Raw genomic sequence first — 19,422 nt, 5'->3', positions numbered from 1 at the left:
GACCACACCACGCAAAAATAATGCAAATAATGTATCCACACCTGGAAAACTGCAGCAAAAGGACTTTGTTGACACCTGTTGTAAACTGTCATAACCATGAACCAGGAGATGTTGTTGTTTCCCATGCTTTGCCATATACAGGTTGCTTGATAGACCTTTGAAAAGAACCACCCCAAGTCTTGTTGACCAGCACTACCTCAATAACAAAGTCGCAGAGAGAGAGATTCGGGTACGTTCGTCCTACTGCCAAAAGACCAGAAACCCAGAAGGTCCTTACATTCAAGAGCGAAAGAAAGAAATCGCTAGAGGCACCATTTCGGGAGGACTGGAGAGCAGCTAAGGTCAAGCAACCTGTACAAGCTACAAAAAGGACTGTGACACACCCCACTGGTAACAGGTTGGAAGGATCACTAACAAGTTTTTTTTTTCCCTTTCTCAGTTTTCTCCATTATTTTGGGTCCTATTTTTGTTTTCCCCCCCACTATCCGTCCCCAAAGTCAAGGATACTGCTTTCGCACTGCTGCCAGGTATTGGGCAGACGATACAGAGTTCTGAGAGTGTGTTACCCGTCCCAGTTTAGGTCAAGATAGAATCTCTAAGCTTGACACGTTACCCAGGACCGGATGTTTGATAGTAATAATACCAGCATACTTAAAAGCATACCAAAAAGAGAGACAACAAAGAATTCAAGGGTCTGTTGTCACAAAAAATGCCTACCAAAGGATGCCATATCTGAAAAACAATTGTATATAGTGTAACCTCCCCTGTTTTTATTTTTATCCCAAAAATTGTACATTATCCTTTGTCACCCTGAGTAGATTGTTCGATAAATGTGGCCCCTCATTTATCCATAATCCTGGATTGGCCTAGCGCAGATGGTTTACTCCCCTTATATGTTTAATTCAAAGATCCCAAAATTTCTCTGTTAGGATTATGAATGTCTATGTTTTAGGAAATAATTTTTGTATTGTGACAGTTTTGCATTTACTGTCAAAGGATGGACTGTTAAAGTCGAGTTGCACACGCCATTTTAGGATAGTATGGCCGCCATTTTGGTTCGCAGAGTTGCACCAATAAAGTATACATACCCGAGTCTGTGTGACAAAGTGGACCAGAAGCGCAGCCATACTATTACACATAAATTCATAATGCCACTAACACTAAATAAAATATAGTTAATTAAAGGATTAGTGCACTACACATAGTTTAATTAGAAATACACGATTGTTTCTGTACATGTTTGGTATCATTATGTTCAGTGTACGCAGCATTCCGGTCGCAGCCAAATATTCGCAAGTCCCATGGTCTGATAATTACGGACAAAATACCTATTATATGTACTTTGATCATGTGTCCTGTGTGAGACAAAGGAATGCAGTTGTAACTAGTTCGTGTTGCTGTTTACGACCCCCGACGACGATGCCAGCAAACAAAAGGACACCAAAGTACCCTTCCCCCCCCTGCACGTCTCCAAGCCAGATGTAATACCTTGCCCAATCACTGAGGACTGGACATTTGAACCCTGACCAATAGGAATGGCCTTTGTCCTCCCCCTTCTGACCCTATAAGATAGCCATCCCTGAGCTGGCTCCTTCTTTTTTACTTTGGCACTGCTGAAATCCCCTCACCAACCCAGGCTATAGTTCTACTTGAATATAGCGAGCTCCGACCGGACTGCGCTGCGCTATTTGCTTGACGGTAACATTTGTATTCCCGTTTTATGTAATGTGGCTGGTTATAATTGTATCTGTTTCTGTTTCATTGTAAGTGTTTTAAAGTACTTATTATTGTTAGACAATTGTATCACGTGTTACCCTGTATTTTCATCTTTCTGTAATCCCCCTTTGTCCGCTAGGGACTAAATACACTACTTACGGAGAATCTATCTCCTCACTTGTTATACCGTGGTCTCGTCTATTATTCGCATCTAGTGATAAGGTGTATTACCGACATTGTCCTTAAAGTGTATTCGCAGATTAGAGACAAAGTACTGCAAAGGGATCTCCTATTACTGCATTGATTCATCCGTGTATAATACACGGTAAAGGGACGCTACACTGCGCTATGTTTTGTTCGCATGTAGCTAGGAATAAAGGGTACGCAGGTTACGGACAAAGTACGTAACCTACGCTTTTCACTTATTGTTCTTTGGTCATATAAATATCAGGTATTGATACCTGCTAGAGACACATTTTGCGCTGCCTCTCTTCTAACCATGGCCATCAGGCACTAGGACCCAGCGTCTATTGCTGCATTGCTCTCCTTCCCCTGCTGGAAAAAGGGGCAGACTAGAAGTGGTTCTTATCTGCTGTCAAATTCTATTTTTCTATGTTCCTATGGAGACACATTCTGCGCTGCCTCTCTTCTAACCATGGCCATCAGGCAGCATCTCTCCATTGCTGCATTGCTCCACCTCCCCTGCTGAAGGCACATTCTACGATGCCTCCTTTCTAACCATGGCCATTGGGCACTAGGACCCGTCGGCTCTCACCCTCTGGCATGGTGCTTCTGCATGTGCAAGGCCTCACCATGCATCTTTCCTCCATCCTCCTGTATGTATTGACATGCACCACAGTTTCTCCATATAAGCGGGTGCCCTAAGACCCCAAAGTCTAAAGACATTTCTATTGGGAGTAGTGTAATGCCTTTGTTCCTGTTACTACCCGGTAAATAACCACCCTCCGTCATCTGCCATGTGCACTAACCCTGACTTACCGACTACCACTCTACTGTCAATCAATAGCTGCTGCCTCTCCTCTGCTTGAATCTCAACTCCAGTCACCAACAGACCATGTTTTCTGGATTTGTTTACTAATGTACTGTTCAGTTAGATTCTAGGTCAGAAATGATCCCTTGACCTCCATATATGGAGATCTTAAAAACATGGCCTGTTCGGAGAAGCTAAGGCTGAGGACTATGAATATGAAGTAATGTGCTAACCCACAGCCCTTGTTACCTTGACATCTCAGAAAGGCAAAGTTTCCCATCACCATTCAGGTCAAACATGCGGAGCTGCAAGAAAAAAGATTAGACTTTAAGCTCAGTGGACAAGCAGGAAAACAATAGGCATACAGTAGTATTAATTACACTGTACAGTCCTCAGTACACAGAGAAGCTATTCATAAAGCACTGGTTCTCAATCTGTGCAACATGGTCACTGCTTAGAGCTCGTCCTATGCCCACGTCATATGCCCTCGTCCTAGTCCTATCCCCACGTCATATCCCTTTGTCCTATCCCTTCGTCCTATCCCCATGTCCTATCCCCTTCATCCTATCCCCCATGGTATCCCTTCATCCTATCCCCTCGTCCTATCCCTTTGTCCTAACCCCTCATGGTATCCCCTCGTGGTATCCCCTCTTCCTATCTCCACTTCATATCACTTTGTACTATTCCCTCATGGTATCCCTTCGTCCTCTATCCCCACATCCAATCCCCTCTTCGTATCCCTTTGTCATATCCCCTCGTCCTATCCCCACGTCATATGCCTTTGTCCTATCCCTTCGTGGTATCCGCTCGTCCTATCCCTTTGTGGTATATCTTTGTGCTATTCCATCGTGGTATCCCTTCGTGCTATCCCCACGTCATATCCCTTCTTCAAATGCCCTCGTCTTACTCCTTCGTCCTATCCCCACGTCCTACCCCCACGTCATATCCCCTCATGGTATTATCCCTTTGTCCTATCCCCTCGATATATTCTATTGTGGTATCTCTTCATTCTATCCCATTTGTCCTAGTCCCACATCATATCCCCTTGTTGTATCCCTTTGTCCTATCCCTTCATCCTATACCCTCATCCTATCCCCACATCACATCCCTTCGTCCTATCCCCTCGTGGTATCCCTTCATCCTATCCCCACGTCATATCCCTTCTTCCTATCCCCTCATCTTATCCCTTTGTCCTATACCCTCGTCGTAATCCCACGTCCTACCTCCACGTCCTATCCCCTTGTGGTATCCCTTCATCCTATGCCCTCGCCCTATACCTTCGTCCTATCCCCTCATGGTATCCCTTCATCCTATCCCCTCATGTATCCCTTTGTCCTATTCCCACATCATATCCCCTTGTCGTATCTCATCATTCTATCCCCTCATCCAATCCCCACATCATATTCCTTCGTCCTATCCCCTCGTCGTATCCTCTCGTTGTATACCCTTGTCATATCCCTTTGTCCTATCCCCTTGTCAAATCCCCTCGTCTTATCCCATCTTGGTATCCCTTCATCCTATCCCCACATCATAATCCTTCGCCCTATCACCTTGTCGTATCCCCTCATGGTATCCTCTCGTCCTATCTCCACACCCTATCCCCTCGTGGTATCCCTTTGTCCTATCCCCTCGTGGTATCTCTTCGTCCTATCCCTTCGTGGTATCCCTTCGTCCTATCCCCTTGTGGTATCCCTTCATCCTATCCCCTCATCGTAGCCCCACGTCATATCCTTTCGTTCTATCCCCTCGTCAAACTCCCTCATCCTATCCCCTCGTCATATCCCTTTGTGCTATCCCCTCATGGTATCCCTACGTCCTATCTTCTCGTGGTATTCCTTCATCCTATCTCCACATCATATCTCTTCATCCTATCCCCTCATCGTATCCCCATGTCATATCCTTTTGTCCTATATCCTTGTCCTAACCCCATAATAAAAGCAGCCAGCAGGAGTAGGTGGATGCGCAGGAACCCTTGTCCCATGACTGCTGCTCCTTTTCTACATAAACAAGATAACTTTGCGTTACTTATCATGGACACACAACCGTCCATGATGTCTCTAGAATGGTAAACCATTTTTGAGTTGCAGGCACTGCTGATGTCCTGCCATATGCTTCTGAGCATGCTGGATGACACTTATCCAACATGATGCTTCAAGCCTTCTCCTACCACTACCACGTGCCGCCGGATTCTATCTACAATGCTCTGACCAGATTGTTGCAGAAAATTGGTTACCATGTGGAATTTCCAACCAGCCCAGAATTATCTATGCGGCATCCAGAGTCCGAGCACAGAAAGTCGCAGCTGTGGATGAGACGTACGTTCTCAGAATTTTCTTGAAAAGTTATTGGGTGTTCCTGGGTGGTGATAGGAGGTGGCTAAGCGGGCACCCGGAGATGGGCCGTCTGATGGGCGTGTTATGGGAGTGTCGCAGATGTATTACTGTAATAATTGGGAACTCAGTCGCTTACTTGCTCACATCAGAGGCCGCACTCTGGGACTTTCAGAATACGGACTTGCTAGTCATCTCACATGAAGCTGCCACCCAGAGAAGAAGACAGACACCCACCAGAGCCAACGCAGAGTCCTCACCAATGACATGCACAGCACCGACACAGGAACGAGGAATATCGACTTCTATGGCGACTCAGACTGGCCGCAGCAGTAGTGACGCTAGCGCCATGTTTCTCGAAGGAAACAATCATGGCTGATTTCAGATACACGTCCCTAAAATAGCCGTGACACATCTGCGTGTTTACAGCAGTCTCTTCCTGTCAATCAGTCTGCGATGACATCCTCATCTCAGAGCTACTTTATGCAACAGCCGTAGGAGGCATCTTATTTATTTATTTATTTACAGTTTCTTATATAGCGCAGCAGATTCCGTTGCGCTTAACAATAGTAGACAGTGATAAGACAAACTGGGTAACAACAGACAGACTTGGAGGTAGGAGGGCCCTGCTGCAAGCTTATGCAAACAGTCTCCCATTGCCGACTTCTGTGATCTGCTGCAGCATCCAAAGACACGCCATCGGATTAACTGCTGACCATCGGATCATCTGACTGACCATTGGATGAAGCATTCGATCATTTGCCAGAATACTGGCCACTGACTAACCCTTGGGTTAGGACAGAGAGATTATTCTGCACAGTCTGAAAGTATTGGTTGCCAGGTCTTCTCTGTATGTAATTATACCTATTAATTCAGGTTTGTATATTTACAGAGAGGTGCATCCCAGGAATTAGTCTAAACATGTAACAAAGAAGAAGAAAAAGAATTCCTACAAGGGGCACTCAGAGCTGGCTAATCATTGCTTATATAGCATATGCTTAACACGTTTGTATTTAGTAAGGTGTCCCAAGAAAAGATTTTCATTAAAATTTAACTTTTATTGTTGTCAAAATAAAAAAGCAGCGAAAATATGGTTAAAATCTATTGTGAATGTGCAGTTAAGTGTAATAAAGAGTGAAATAAATTTTTAAAATTAAAATAGGGCTGTTCGTTTTGTGTGTTTATATTTGAGGTTCAGTGACCTATAGTAACCCTTGGGTTATGCAGGATGTCCGTCAAATTCCCATTGCCAAGGAAATTGGCACTGCATCCAACAATGATCTGTACACGTCTACATGACGCAGCCTTCACCCTCCGACCTTCTATTTCTGATCTCTACTAGAATGGGAGCTGCCTTCATTACGCTGATGGCAGGGATACCACAAGTGCATTTCTCCCCATAGGCTGTCTTATCCTATAGCGAAATCCAGGCACTCAGTGAGTGATGTATTAACACTCACTCACCACCTGTGTACCATTGCAAGGCTACCACACTTCTATTGGCAGCCGCCCGAGGAAGCGCATACGCTTTACTCTGTATTTATGTATTATATATCATTGTGCACAGGGACCTTTCTAGACTAATTATATTCCAAGTGTACCCACTGTTACACTTACTGCAGTCTGATTGTACTCACTGTTACACTTACTATAGTCTGTGCATACTCACTGTTACACTTACTATAGTCTGGGTGTACTCACTGTTACACTTACTATAGTCTGGGTGTACTCACTGTTACACTTACTATAGTCTGGGTGTACTCACTGTTACACTTACTATAGTCTGGGTGTACTCACTGTTACACTTACTATAGTCTGGGTGTACTCACTGTTACAATTACGAAGGACTGGGTGTACTCACTGTTACATTTACTATAGTCTGGCTGTACTCGCTGTTACATTTAATATAGTCTGGGTGTACTCACTGTTACACTTAATATAGTCTGGGTGTACTCAATGTCACACTTACTATAGTCTGGCTGTACTTACTGTTACACTTACTATAGTCTGGGTGTACTCACTGTTACACTAACTATAGTCTGGGTGTACTTACTGTTACACTTATTGTAGTCTGGGTGTACTCACTGTTACACTTACTATAGTCTGGGTGTATTCACTGAGTTTTTTCTCATCAAACGGTCGATTTGCTTTTTTGAGAAGATCGGACAGAAATCCCTGGAAAGTAACAAAGAAAATACATAGATAAATGACAGATGACTGGTAGTCACTGCAGGAAGACTGCGAGAATTATGTGAGAGATTTCCATTTGCAGAGCAGCTGCCTGAGGGCAGGGGACGAAGTGAATCAGTGCAATGAATGAGGGATATCTCATTTCTGCTAACAGTAAAGTCACTTACCTAGAGGAGATGCCTGGAGAGGAGACCCTGCAAGCCACGTCATTAGGCTCCGCCCCAACACAAGAAAACACCCACAATGAGCAGGTCTGCAGTGCAGGGCATTGAGCTAAGTGACTCAATCCAATCATCAGGCCACAGCTCCAACACAAGGAAACACCTGTATACTGCTTACACATCACTCACCTTCAGCTCATTGGATTCAATGTATCCACTTCTGTCTGTGTCGTACTTCCGCCAGGCCTAGAATAGCAACTCTTATTAGCCTATTACCCCACTAAGAACATACTATACACACAGTTTTTTCTATTTGGTGACAAAATGTCTATACTGATAGCAAATATATATATACACACATACAGAGAGAGAGATAGAGAGGTAGAGAGGTAAGTGTATACAGATGGAGCCTTCTTCAACTAGCCTTTTCTGGATAGCCATGGTGAGCAATGGCTCACCAGGGCCTATTGTTCTCAGCTGCAAAACAATACATAGAACAATACAGTAGGGCAGGGTTGGCCAAACCGATCCTCAAGAGCTACCAAAGGTCCACATTTTCCAAATCGTCTAGCACAGCATATTCATTACTAACTGACACATTACAAAGATCACCTAGCTGGTGCACAGGTGTAGTCATTACTAACTGTCACATTCCCCAGATCACCTAGCTGGTGCACAGGTGTAGTCATTACTAACTGTCACATTCCCCAAATCACCTAGCTGGTAAACACCTGTAGTCATTACTAACGAACACATTCCCCAGATCACCTAGCTGGTGCACAGGTGCAGTCATTACTAACTGTCACATTCCCCAGATCACCTAGCTGGTGCACAGGTGTAGTCATTACTAACTGTCACATTCTTTACACATGCATACCTCCCAACATGACCCTCTCCAGGAGGGACAAAATGCTCTGCTCCTGGACTTCCCTCTTACTGTATGATTGCCATCACCTGTGTTAAAGTATTTATTTGATAAGAAAGGTGTTCCACCACAGGTGATGGCAATCATATATTACCAGGAAAGTCCAGGAACAGAGCAATATGTCCCTCCTGGAGAGAGTAATGTTGGGAGGTATACACATAGACACACATAAACATATCATCATTTTTCTATGTATGTTTTCACATATTTTTTCACACTCCTTTTTCTTTTACTTTAGACACAATCTTTATCACTATTAGTTGCTTACACATACCCTACATTCTATGACACTTTACACTCTATTACACTTCACAGCTATATTTTATTTATGTGATGCCCTGGGGTGGTTTTGCTGGACTGGTTTAGGGGTGCCCTGCGCCCCAGGCATGAACCCCATAGTGCTAGGGACCTGCTCTAAAGCGGTGACCTTAATGTGGTGGGCAGGTACATATCTTTGGCCAAATGTCTGCTAACAACCTCATAAATTAATTATAAAAGGAATATATGTTAGCAGTAATGAGTGCATAGTGCACCTGCAAACCCCCTCTGTCTTGCATATAGCTAAAAATCTCAGCAAGGTAGCACCTCTCATTACAGGGTGTGCAGTCTAGGGCCCCCCCTCTGTCCATAGTCTATATTGTGTATCCGTACAGACCTGAAGCCTGAGATTGCTTCTGCCTAGATTAGCCCCCCCCACCACCACCCTCAAATGTTTTTAAGCAGCGACTAGCAATGACTGCACAACTGTGATGAAGGCATCATTTCAGGTAAGTCTTAATTCTTTATAACAGTCAGTTTTCTCGGGGTAATTGTCTGGGTGCGGGGCCCCCTTGGGCTTGTCTGGCTGGACCACTCAAGGGCATCGCTACTTTACACATAGGCATGTATTCAATGCCGGTGCGAGCGGCCGGCGAGGGGGTTAAACAGCGAGGATTGCTGAAAACCAGCGATCCTCGCTGTTTAACCCCCGCGCCGGCCGCTCGCACTATGCAACGCTCTGGGGAAATCCTCGCCGTCACAGGACGGCGAGAATTCCCCAAATCAGCGAGACCCGCGGCTACTGCAGAAAACTCGCAGTTTTTAGCCGCGGGTCTTGCTGGTTCTGGAGCCGCATCCGCCAATTCCCCCTCGCTCAAAAAACTGAGCGAGGGGGAATTGGCGGATGCGGAGGCTGTGTTGAATGCTGTCAGGGTGAGTGGTGACAGCGAGCAGGAAGCCCTGCTCGCTGTCACCACTCGCAAACAGCATTGAATACATTCCATAGACTCACATAAACATATCATAATTTTTCTATGTATGTCTTTTTTATATGTATTTTTTCCACATATGTTTTCACAATCCTTTTTTTTTTTTACTTTAGACCAGGCATGTCCAACGTTGACCCTCCAGATGTTGTGAAACTACACATCCCAGCATGCTTTGCCACAGTTTTGCTATTAGAGAATGATAAAAAAATATTGCAAAGCATGCTGGGATGTGTAGTTTCACAACATCTGGAGGGCCAACTTTGGACATGCCTGCTTTAGACCATACTTGCCTACCTGACCCTCTCCATGCGGGAGAAAATGCTGTTCCTGGACTTCCCTGGTAATGTATGATTGCCATCACCTGTGGTGAAACACCTTTGCCTAGCTCCCCATAGGTGATGGCATTAGCAGGGAAGTCCAGAAACAGAGCATTTTCTCCCGCATGGAGGGGGTCAGGTAGGCAAGTATGCTTTAGTAATCTTTATCACTATTAGTTGCTTACACATAGGGTGACCAACTCATCCCTTTAATCCGGGACACATATTAATTACACAGGTTCTGTGGCAGTTTAAAACCAGGTGAAATGGAGTCTTGAGGTGTGGCATTTTAAAACCAGGTGAAAGCCAGCCACAGAACCTGTGTAATTAATATGTGTTAAAGGGATGAGTTGGTCACCCTACTTACACATACCCTACATTCTATGACACTTTACACTCTATTACACTTCACAGCTATATTTTATTTATGTGATGCCCTGGGGTGGTTTTGCTGGACTGGTTTGGGGGTGCCCTGCGCCCCAGGCATGAACCCCATAGCATACCTCCCAACATGACCCTCTCCAGGAGGGACACATTGCTCTGCTTCTGCACGTTACTCATAATTTATAATTGCCATCACCTATGTTGAAGCACCTTTCTTAGCAATTTACCTGCTCAACACAGGTGATGGTAATCATACAGTAAGAGGGAAGTCCAGGAGCAGAACATTGTGTCCCTCCTGGCATAGGTCATGTTGGAAGGTATGCCATACCTCCCAAAATGACCCATGCCAGGAGGGACAAAATGCTCTGCTTTTGGACTTTCCTCTTTTTTTTTTTAAAACATTTTTTATTGATTCATCGCAAGTTATTTCACATACAAGTAACATTACAAGCTTATCATTACATGTGAAGCATATTTGTTCAATAGGGGTTCTGAACATAGGGGTACAAGGTTCAATGGTACAATTTATGACTTTCGAGGTATTATGGTATGTGTCGTTCTTCCTGTTGTTACATATCGATGGTGTTGAGGTGTTGATGTTGGTATGTAAGTAAACATTTTGATATTAAATAGACATTTTGATATATACAATACTTCATTATATCGACAACCATGCTGAAATTTCCCTTTTCTCCTTGTTCCTAATGGACTGGACAGCGGAACCACAAATCTTTTTATTTTAAAAAGGGGGTCTCCCATTTGCTACCATCTCCAGATCATACCATGTTGTAGACTTAAGGCTATTTCTCACCGCGTCTTTCATTTGTGCGCTAGTGGTCATTATATAAGGTAGCCATGTGTTGACGAATTTACTTACTAGTTTTCCTTGTTTGTCATTACTTCTGTCCAGTCCATTGTGAACATATGTTGGATTCTAGGGTGCAATAGTGATTGCAAGATTCGTGTAGTTTCTACCCATTGTGAAAGAATGTTTTTTTTTCCTGCTGCTGCTATTTTAAGTAAAAGGTGTCTTGTACCTTTGGTTAGTGTCGTTTTATCCTGTCTGGTGTATACATTCCAAAAGGCCCATTCTTTGGTTATCTTGAATTGTATGTTCAATTGTGAGTTTATATAGGACTGTGTTTCCTCCCAGAAGTCTCTAACAATTGAGCACTCCCATAAACAGTGCATCATATCTGCATTTGGTTCTTGACATTTAAAGCAGTTGGATGTCTGAGACTCTCCAGTCAGAAACCTTAGTTTGGGCGTGTAGTACGATCTATGGAGAATTTTTTGGTTCATTTCCATGAATGTGCTGGCCACTAAGAGTTTATTCATTTCTACGTATGATGAGAGGATTTTTTCCATTGTGATGTTAGGAAAGTCTGCTTGCCATTTTAAGAGGCCTATTGGTGGGGAAGTGATGTCTAGTAGTTTTCGAGATTTAGAATAAATTTGTGATGTGGTCAGTATTGCCGGGGTATGCCTAACCGCTGAATCTAGGTCATTACTTTTGTCATGGTTCGTTAATTCTCGTAAAAGTTTTGTGATATAACTAGCGACCTGCAAATATTGGAAGAGCGGAAATATGATGTTCGGGTATTTTTCTTGTATTTGATCTCTAGTTAAGGGTTGCCACTGAGTCAGGTCCATGAACTGGTAAATATAGCGCAGTCCTTTTTTGTTCCATTCAGGGAAGCATGGGTGTGTGCTAAAGGGGCTGAAGTTGGGATTGCCACTCAGCGGCATGAATAAGGATTTATATGCTTTTAGTTTCTTATTGATTCGTATTGATCTCCATGCTGTGCATGTTGTATTTATGAGGATGTTTTCTCTTAAGTCCTTTTCTAGTGAGTTGGGGTGTGTATGCAGTAACATTACTAGATCTTTATGTGGGCTAAAGGTTTGTTCTCGAGATCTATTGGTGTATACGTTGTTGCCTTTAATCCAGTCAATTGCTATTTTATAGTTGGCTGCCAGCGCGTAACTTTTTAGGCATGGTAGATTCACTCCCCCTAGATCTTTAGGTTGTTGGAGTTTGAATAATGAGATTCTTGCTTTCCCCCCCCCCCCCCATATAAAAGCAGATAGAGCTTTGTTAAATAATTTTAGGTCTTGTTTCCTAGGCAATATGGGCAGCGTTTGTATCAAGTATAGCAGTCTTGGGAAGGTTATCATCTTATACAGGTGACTCCTTCCTATGTAGGAGAGGGGTAGATTCTTCCATTTTTGAAAATCTTGGTAGGATTTGGTGAACAGTTTAGTGTAGTTAAGTTCATATAGTTTTTCGATGTCAGGATGTATATTTATACCTAGGTATTGTATTGTGTTTTCCGACCATGTGAATGGGAATGTGTTTCCCCATCCCAGTTTAGATCTCGGTCCTAGGGCTAATGCTATCGTTTTAGTATAGGGTACTCTTTACCTAGAACGGCGCCCGTCGCGGGCATCGCGGGTACATTTATGCCTGCCCGCGACGCGACCGACGCGATGCCCGCGATTTTCCCATTGAAAACCATGTTAAACCTGAAAAATCGCGTCGGTCGCGTCGCGGCCGGCCATAAACGTACCCGCGATGCCCGCGACGCGATCTCACGATTTCCCATAGGGAACAATGTTAAAAGTCGCGATGGACCCGATTTTAGTGTTAAATGGCTCAATCAACCCGATTTTGCCATAGGAATCAATGTTAAATGGGCCACAGAGCCCATTAACCCTTAAATGTCCCCAAAAATTTTTAACGCCACCCCACGATCCACGCGAACCCGAAGCGTGGCGAGCGCAGCGAGCCCGCGAGGGGCGGCGGTACGCGTCCTACGACCTTTTCATGCCCTACTATCCACGTCGGCGTGGTGTGGGAATATAATAGTGTGGCGAGCGCAGCGAGCCACCGAGCCCGAAGCGTGGCGAGCGCAGCGAGCCCCGCGAGGGGACGCGGATACCTTCACAGTTATACGCGTCCCCTCGCGGGCTTCACAGGTGTCCGTGGCGACCCGGACACCTGTGAAGCCCGCGAGGGGACGCGTCTACCTGTGAAGGTATCCGCGTCCCCTCGCGGGGCTCGCTGCGCTCGCCACGCTTCGGGCTCGGTGGCTCGCTGCGCTCGCCACACTATTATATTCCCACACCACGCCGACGTGGATAGTAGGGCATGAAAAGGTCGTAGGACGCGTACCGCCGCCCCTCGCGGGCTCGCTGCGCTCGCCACGCTTCGGGTTCGCGTGGATCGTGGGGTGGCGTTAAAAATTGTTGGGGACATTTAAGGGTTAATTGGGCCTAATTCAGGGTTAATATGGCCAAATCGGGTCAATTGAGCCATTTAACAGTGAAATCGCGGTCAATCAGCCTTTTTTAACATTGTTCCCTATGGGAAAATCGCGGTGATCGCGGTAATCGCGGGCATCGCGACCATCCAATTTTACCCGCGATGCCCGCGATTACCGCGATCACCGCGATTTTTACCCGCGATGACCACGATTTCAATCGTGGGCGCCGTTCTAGGTAAAGAGTACCTAGTATAGTTTAATTTAAAACCTGTCACAGTTTCCAGTCTGTTGAATACTGTTATTAGTATGGGGATGATTCGTTTGGGGTTGGAGAAATATAATAATAGGTCATCCGCAAAGGCTGAAAATTGAATTGTGTCTGCGCCTATCTTGATACCCGTCCAATCGGGTAGGGAGTCAAAATAACGCAGAATGGGATCTAATGCCAAGTTAAAAAGGAGGGGCGACAGTGGGCACCCTTGTCGTGTCCCTCTGAATAATGTGAATTGTGTGGAGTTCAGGGAATTTATGGTGAGATATGCTTTAGGGTTTTTGTATAATGCGTTAAAAATGTGAATAAATTCTGGGCCGAAGTCCTGATGTGTGAATACCCGGGTTAAATGAGACCATGAGATTCGGTCAAATGCCTTATCCGCATCACAACTTAGTATTAGGTTATCTAGTTCCCTTGTCAATTTGGTATGCGTTAGGGCTGCAATGAGTGTTCTAATGTTGTTCACCGAGTGTCGATTTCTGACGAAACCCGTTTGCGCAGGATGGAGGATATCTGGGAGAATTAATTGTAGCCTTTGTGCCATTATCTTTGAGAATATTTTGAGGTCTTGATTCAATAAAGAAATGGGCCTGTATGAGGAAACTTCTGTTGGGTCTTTGTTTGGTTTGGGGATTAAAATAATTCTGGCGTCATTGAAGCGGTCTGGTGCCGTGTTTCCTTTAAGGATGGAATTGTACAAGTTATGTAAATGCGGTAGAAGTATGGGGGAGAGCATTTTATAGTATGCCGCTGATAGTCCGTCTGGGCCTGGGCTTTTCCCTAGTGGCAGGGATGAGATTATTGTGGAAATTTCCAGTTCCGTGATAGGAGCTGTCAATTGTTCCCTGTCTGTGGGTAGTATCTTTTTAAGTTTGGCCTGAGTCAGTAGCAACTCCCCGTCATTTGCATCTTCGTAGGGTTTCTCGTATAAAGTTTTGAAGTATTTTAAAAAGAGCTTCTCTATCTCTATGGGGCTTGTAGTAATTTTTCCATTATGTGTTTTTAATGTTGTGATGTGTTTAACATCTTTAGCTGCCTTAGTCATTGTCGCCAGTAGTCTGCCTGGCTTGTTTCCCCATCTGAAATATTTATTTTTCTGGAAGTTTATGTCCATTTGGGCTTTCTCAGCACATAACATGTCATATAGTGTCTGGGCTTCCTTAAATAAGTTTCTGTTCTGGTCATTTGGGATATTTATTAAAGTGGAATAAGCATTTTTAACCTTTTCACTGGCTTGTATAAGTTTTGTTCTAAGTTTTTTCTTTTGGTGGCTTATGTATGAAATAACATGTCCTCTCATTACCGGTTTTGATGCCTGCCATAAAAGATTAATGTTTTGATCATGTTCTTTGTTGTCCGTGAAATAATTAATTATGGATTGGTTCAGGTGCCTTTTGAAATCTGCTGAATTTGTCATATAATCTGGGAATTTCCAGTTAAAAGAAGTGAGTTTAGGATCCGCTAGCTGCACTGTGAACCACACAGGGGCATGGTCCGAAATAAGGATGTCTCCTATTTTGGATGAAGTGACTCTATGGAGCAGTGCTTTGGGAATGAGCCAGTAGTCTAGCCTTGAAGAGGTGTTGTGGGGATGGGAATAGAACGAGAACTCTTTTGAGGTCGGATATAAAAATCGCCATGGGTCTATTAATTGGAAAGTGTCAGTGAGCATTGATAGGCTAAGCGGGGGTCCTCTTCTGTGGCCACTTCCCCTCTCTCCCCTTGTGGCATCTAGTGTTGGGTCCATTGCCACATTGAAGTCCCCTCCAATGATCATTGTACCCTCCGCCCAATCTTGTAGGTATGAGAATATGTCGGAGAAGTATTCAGCATTTTGGGTGTTAGGTGCATATATACACGCTAATGTGTAGTGTTCACCCTCAATGGTTACTTTCAGAAACAAAAATCTGCCATCTGGGTCTGCCCACTCTTGTGTGATCTCATAGTTTATATACTTGCTGAATAAGATTAATACCCCTCTGGTTTTTGTGGTGTATGAGGCGTGTTTGAACTCTTTTAACCAGTTTCCCCTTAATACATTTGGATCTCCAGCCTTCCAATGGGATTCCTGGAGGAATACTACGTCTGGTTTATATGTTTTCAAATGGCCCATTATTTTTTTCCTCTTTAATGGCGTATTTAACCCTTCAACATTCCATGATAAGAACTTAATAGTTGATTTCGTCCTGTTTGTATCATTTACATCTCTATTGTTTGCCATATTTATCCTATACCTTTTCTATGTTTTTCCTTAAAGGTATGATCATTTGCATCATTATAGGTCCCTCCCCTGTCCCAGCCTTCAGGAGAGAAACATTTTGTCTTATGCTTTATGTTATTCTGTACCCCGTACTGTGTTGATAACTTTTTTAAGCTTGTATGTATGTATCGTGTTGTGAACCTTAATAGAACCTGTAATACCATTAATTTTCTATTTAACTGAACCCAAGATGAGGGCCTAACTTGGCTCCTCTTATTACTAAACATTCTAAACAGATAAGAATTATTGAACATAGTTTTCCTAGGTGATTCAATGTCATCTCTGAGCCTTAGTAGTGTAAAAGATAACCACATTAACCCTATATGGACATAAAAACTAGCATAGACCATCAAACTTAGCAATCGTCTCTTCAACTCTCCCATAATCAGGTGCAAGTATAGACATTATATTTACGGTTTCTCCAGATACGAAGATCTCAGCCGGAATCTGCTTCTGGCGAGCGTGATCCAGCCATATTCAGCGACTGTATGAAGTTCTTTGCTGGTTGTACTTCGTCGAAGTAAATTGGCTTATCCTTATAGATGACTCTTAGTTTCGCTGGGTACATTAAAGCGAACTTCATGCCGCGGTCGAATAGGTCCTTGCAGATCGGTGTGAATTCTCTACGGCGTGCTGAGACTTGGAGTGAAAAGTCCTGGAAGAGTAGAATTCTGGAATCTTCATAGAGCAGTTCTTTCTGCTTCCTGTATGCTTCTAGGAGTCTCTGCTTGTCTAAGTAATTTAGCAATTTGAATATGACGGGTCTTGGTCTTTGGCGTTGTGAGGAACTCCTTTCCGGGCCGATTCTATGGGCTCTTTCAACGATGATGGGGGTGTCTTGTATAGGGACATGAAGAGCTTGAGGTAGCCATGTGGTAACTAGGTGTAGTAGTTCTCTGGGCTTCACTGATTCAGGGACTCCGATTAGGCGCAAGTTATTACGTCTATTTCTGTTCTCCATGTCTTCCACTCTATCTTGTAGCGCCGTCGTCATGGATACTTGGTCATTAAGGAGAGTTTTTGCTTCTTGCAATTCATCCTCTAATGTAGAAATGCGTTCTTCTGCCTCGTCTAGTCTGGTTGCATGTTGCTTTAGCTGGTTCACCGCTGATGTGATGGCTTCTGTAAGCGGGGCCAGTTTGGCATCTAGTAGCGGGGAGATAATTTCAGCAATTTCTTTTGCTTTCTGAACAGATGAGGCGTTGTATGATTGTGAGGCATCAATGTCTGCTAAGGGGTCTTGTGGGCTAGGGGATTGGTGTGCCACTGGAGAACTTGCTGCCTGTGGTTTGTCCCTCTGTCTGCTTGAGTTTGAATTTGAGCCTCTCTGGGTTCTCTGTGATTTTGCTACATATTTTTCCATGTCGGCTGCCACCTGGAAATCTGTCAAGGTGCCCTCTAGGTCTGGTATCCTTGTTGCTGGTGGTAACGTAGCCGTTCCACAGACCTCTGTGACCTTTCAGTCGGAGTTGTCACAGTGGAGGTTTGGGCTGGGCGAGGTATTAGGCAGGTTTTGGTTGTTCCCCAGGCCACTGTACTTTTGAATCTGTCGCTGTCACAGTGAGGGGTCAGGCTTGGCAGGGCATTTCTCTGGCCGTTGGAGTGGGGGTCTATTTGGTCGTGGGGATTTGCTGCCCTTGTCAGGTTATAGATGTGTGTAGCCTGCTGATATCTGGCCTCGTGAGAAGCAGGTAGTTCTGTGTCGTCTGATTTGTGCCGGGCCTGCCCAGGGCACCTCTCAGACGATTCCCTCCTCAGCCCCCTCTCACCTGCTAATTGTGTTGGCACTGCAGTGTCTTGATTCCCAGCAGTGTGTCTTGTGGTTGGATTCGAGGTGTTTTTCTTTTATGGCGGAGATCTCCGTCTCCGTCTCCGGTTCTGTCCCCAAGATGGCGGCGGCTCTCTTCTGTAGCGTCCGCGTCTGTTGCTGTGCGGCGTGCTGGGGGAGTAGAGCGGTAGCCTCCGCTTGTCTGTCCGGGCTTACTCTGTGTGGCGAGGGCCTTCAGGGAGTCTCTTTTCCTGCTTTGCGGTTCAAGAGATGAGGATGCCGGCTGTGTCTTCTATGCCGCGCCGCTCCCAAGATGGCGGCGGCTTTCCTCGTCGCGCTTCTTCGAGCGCTTGGGTCCGGGGTATTAGGTGCTGTGGAGAGCCGGGGGTGTCTCCCTCTTGTCCACCTGTATCTCCTGCGCTGCTGGAAGCGTGTGTCGGTGCTGGGCGCTCGGTAGTTTTGCAGTTTACCGAGGCTTCAGGTAAACTTCACGGAGAGCTCAGCTAAAATGCGGCCACTTCTCTTAGCCGCCCACCGGAAGTCCTGGACTTTCCTCTTAATGTATGATTGCCATCACCTGTTTTTGAACAGGTTAACTAATAAGAAAGAGGAAAGGAGAAACAGACTCCTCAATCTCTCTACAAACCTAAATTCGGCATATCGAGCTTATGTGGACAGATCAACGGAGGAAAATAAAACAGAGTACTCCCGCCACAAGACCCTTATGGAATCTTATCTAAATCACGAAGCCCAACTGAAAGTAGACTATAACAAACAAAAATATTTCAACTGGGGGGCAAATCTGGGAAAATATTGGCATATATGGTTAAACAACAACATAGAAAAAGATATGTAACACGGCTAAAAACTCAATCAGGGTATAGCACCTCACACACAGATATTGCCAATCAGTTACACACATTCTTCTCAAACCTATACTCTCCGCCTCTCCCCCCTTCTTCCCCGGCATCCCTTCTTTATGAAGAGGCTGGACTCCCAGGGCTATCGGAAGAACAGATAAAAATCCTGGAAGCTGACATATCAGCGGAGGAACTAAGCTCAGCAATAAAAAATTTAAAACTAAACAAATCTCCGGGACCCGATGGGTTTAGTGGAGAATACTATAAAATCCTAAAACCCGAAATACTGCCCAACCTTTTGGAGTTATTCCAGCTTCTCCAGAAAGAAAACCCAAACTACCCAGACTTCAATGAAGCCCATACCATTCTACTCCCCAAACCGAACAAAGACTCAGAAAAAGTAGACTCCTATCGGCCCATAACCTTACTAAACCAGGACTTCAAACTTTTAGCAAAGATCATGGCAACCCGACTGCAAACTATAATGCCAACCTTACTTACACATCATCACTCCAGGGAGTGAGATCAGCGATAACAGCCATAGCATCTGCCAAAGCCAACAACCAAAAACATTACATCTTGCTAAGCCTTGACGCAGAAAAGGCATTTGACAAGATAACTTGGGAACACCTTTATGGGGTACTCGAACACAGACACTTTGGTACGAGGTTTGTCAACATCATTCGGCTGCAACCCGACTGCAAACTATAATGCCAACCTTACTTACACATCA

The 19,422-nt window shown here is 44.6% G+C and overlaps 1 protein-coding gene across 3 annotated transcripts in view; it reads right to left on the bottom strand.

The window, feature by feature from the left end:
* The window catches only part of CALB2 (calbindin 2), a 234,397-nt gene that overhangs the window by 91,896 nt on the left and 123,079 nt on the right, over positions 1-19,422 (bottom strand). For all 3 annotated transcript variants that reach the window (XM_083164866.1, XM_083164867.1, XM_083164865.1), the window contains 3 exons: positions 7,578-7,634; positions 7,135-7,212; positions 2,957-3,012 (listed from right to left, as the gene is read on the bottom strand). In XM_083164866.1, the coding sequence (XP_083020992.1) occupies positions 2,957-3,012; positions 7,135-7,212; positions 7,578-7,634 (191 nt within the window). The remainder of the gene's footprint in view (positions 1-2,956; positions 3,013-7,134; positions 7,213-7,577; positions 7,635-19,422) is intronic.

The sequence above is a fragment of the Crinia signifera genome, chromosome 11 (genome assembly GCF_055691185.1).
Source record: "Crinia signifera chromosome 11, ASM5569118v1, whole genome shotgun sequence".
Lineage (NCBI taxonomy): Eukaryota > Metazoa > Chordata > Amphibia > Anura > Myobatrachidae > Crinia > Crinia signifera.
This window is presented reverse-complemented; position numbering and strand designations above follow the sequence as displayed.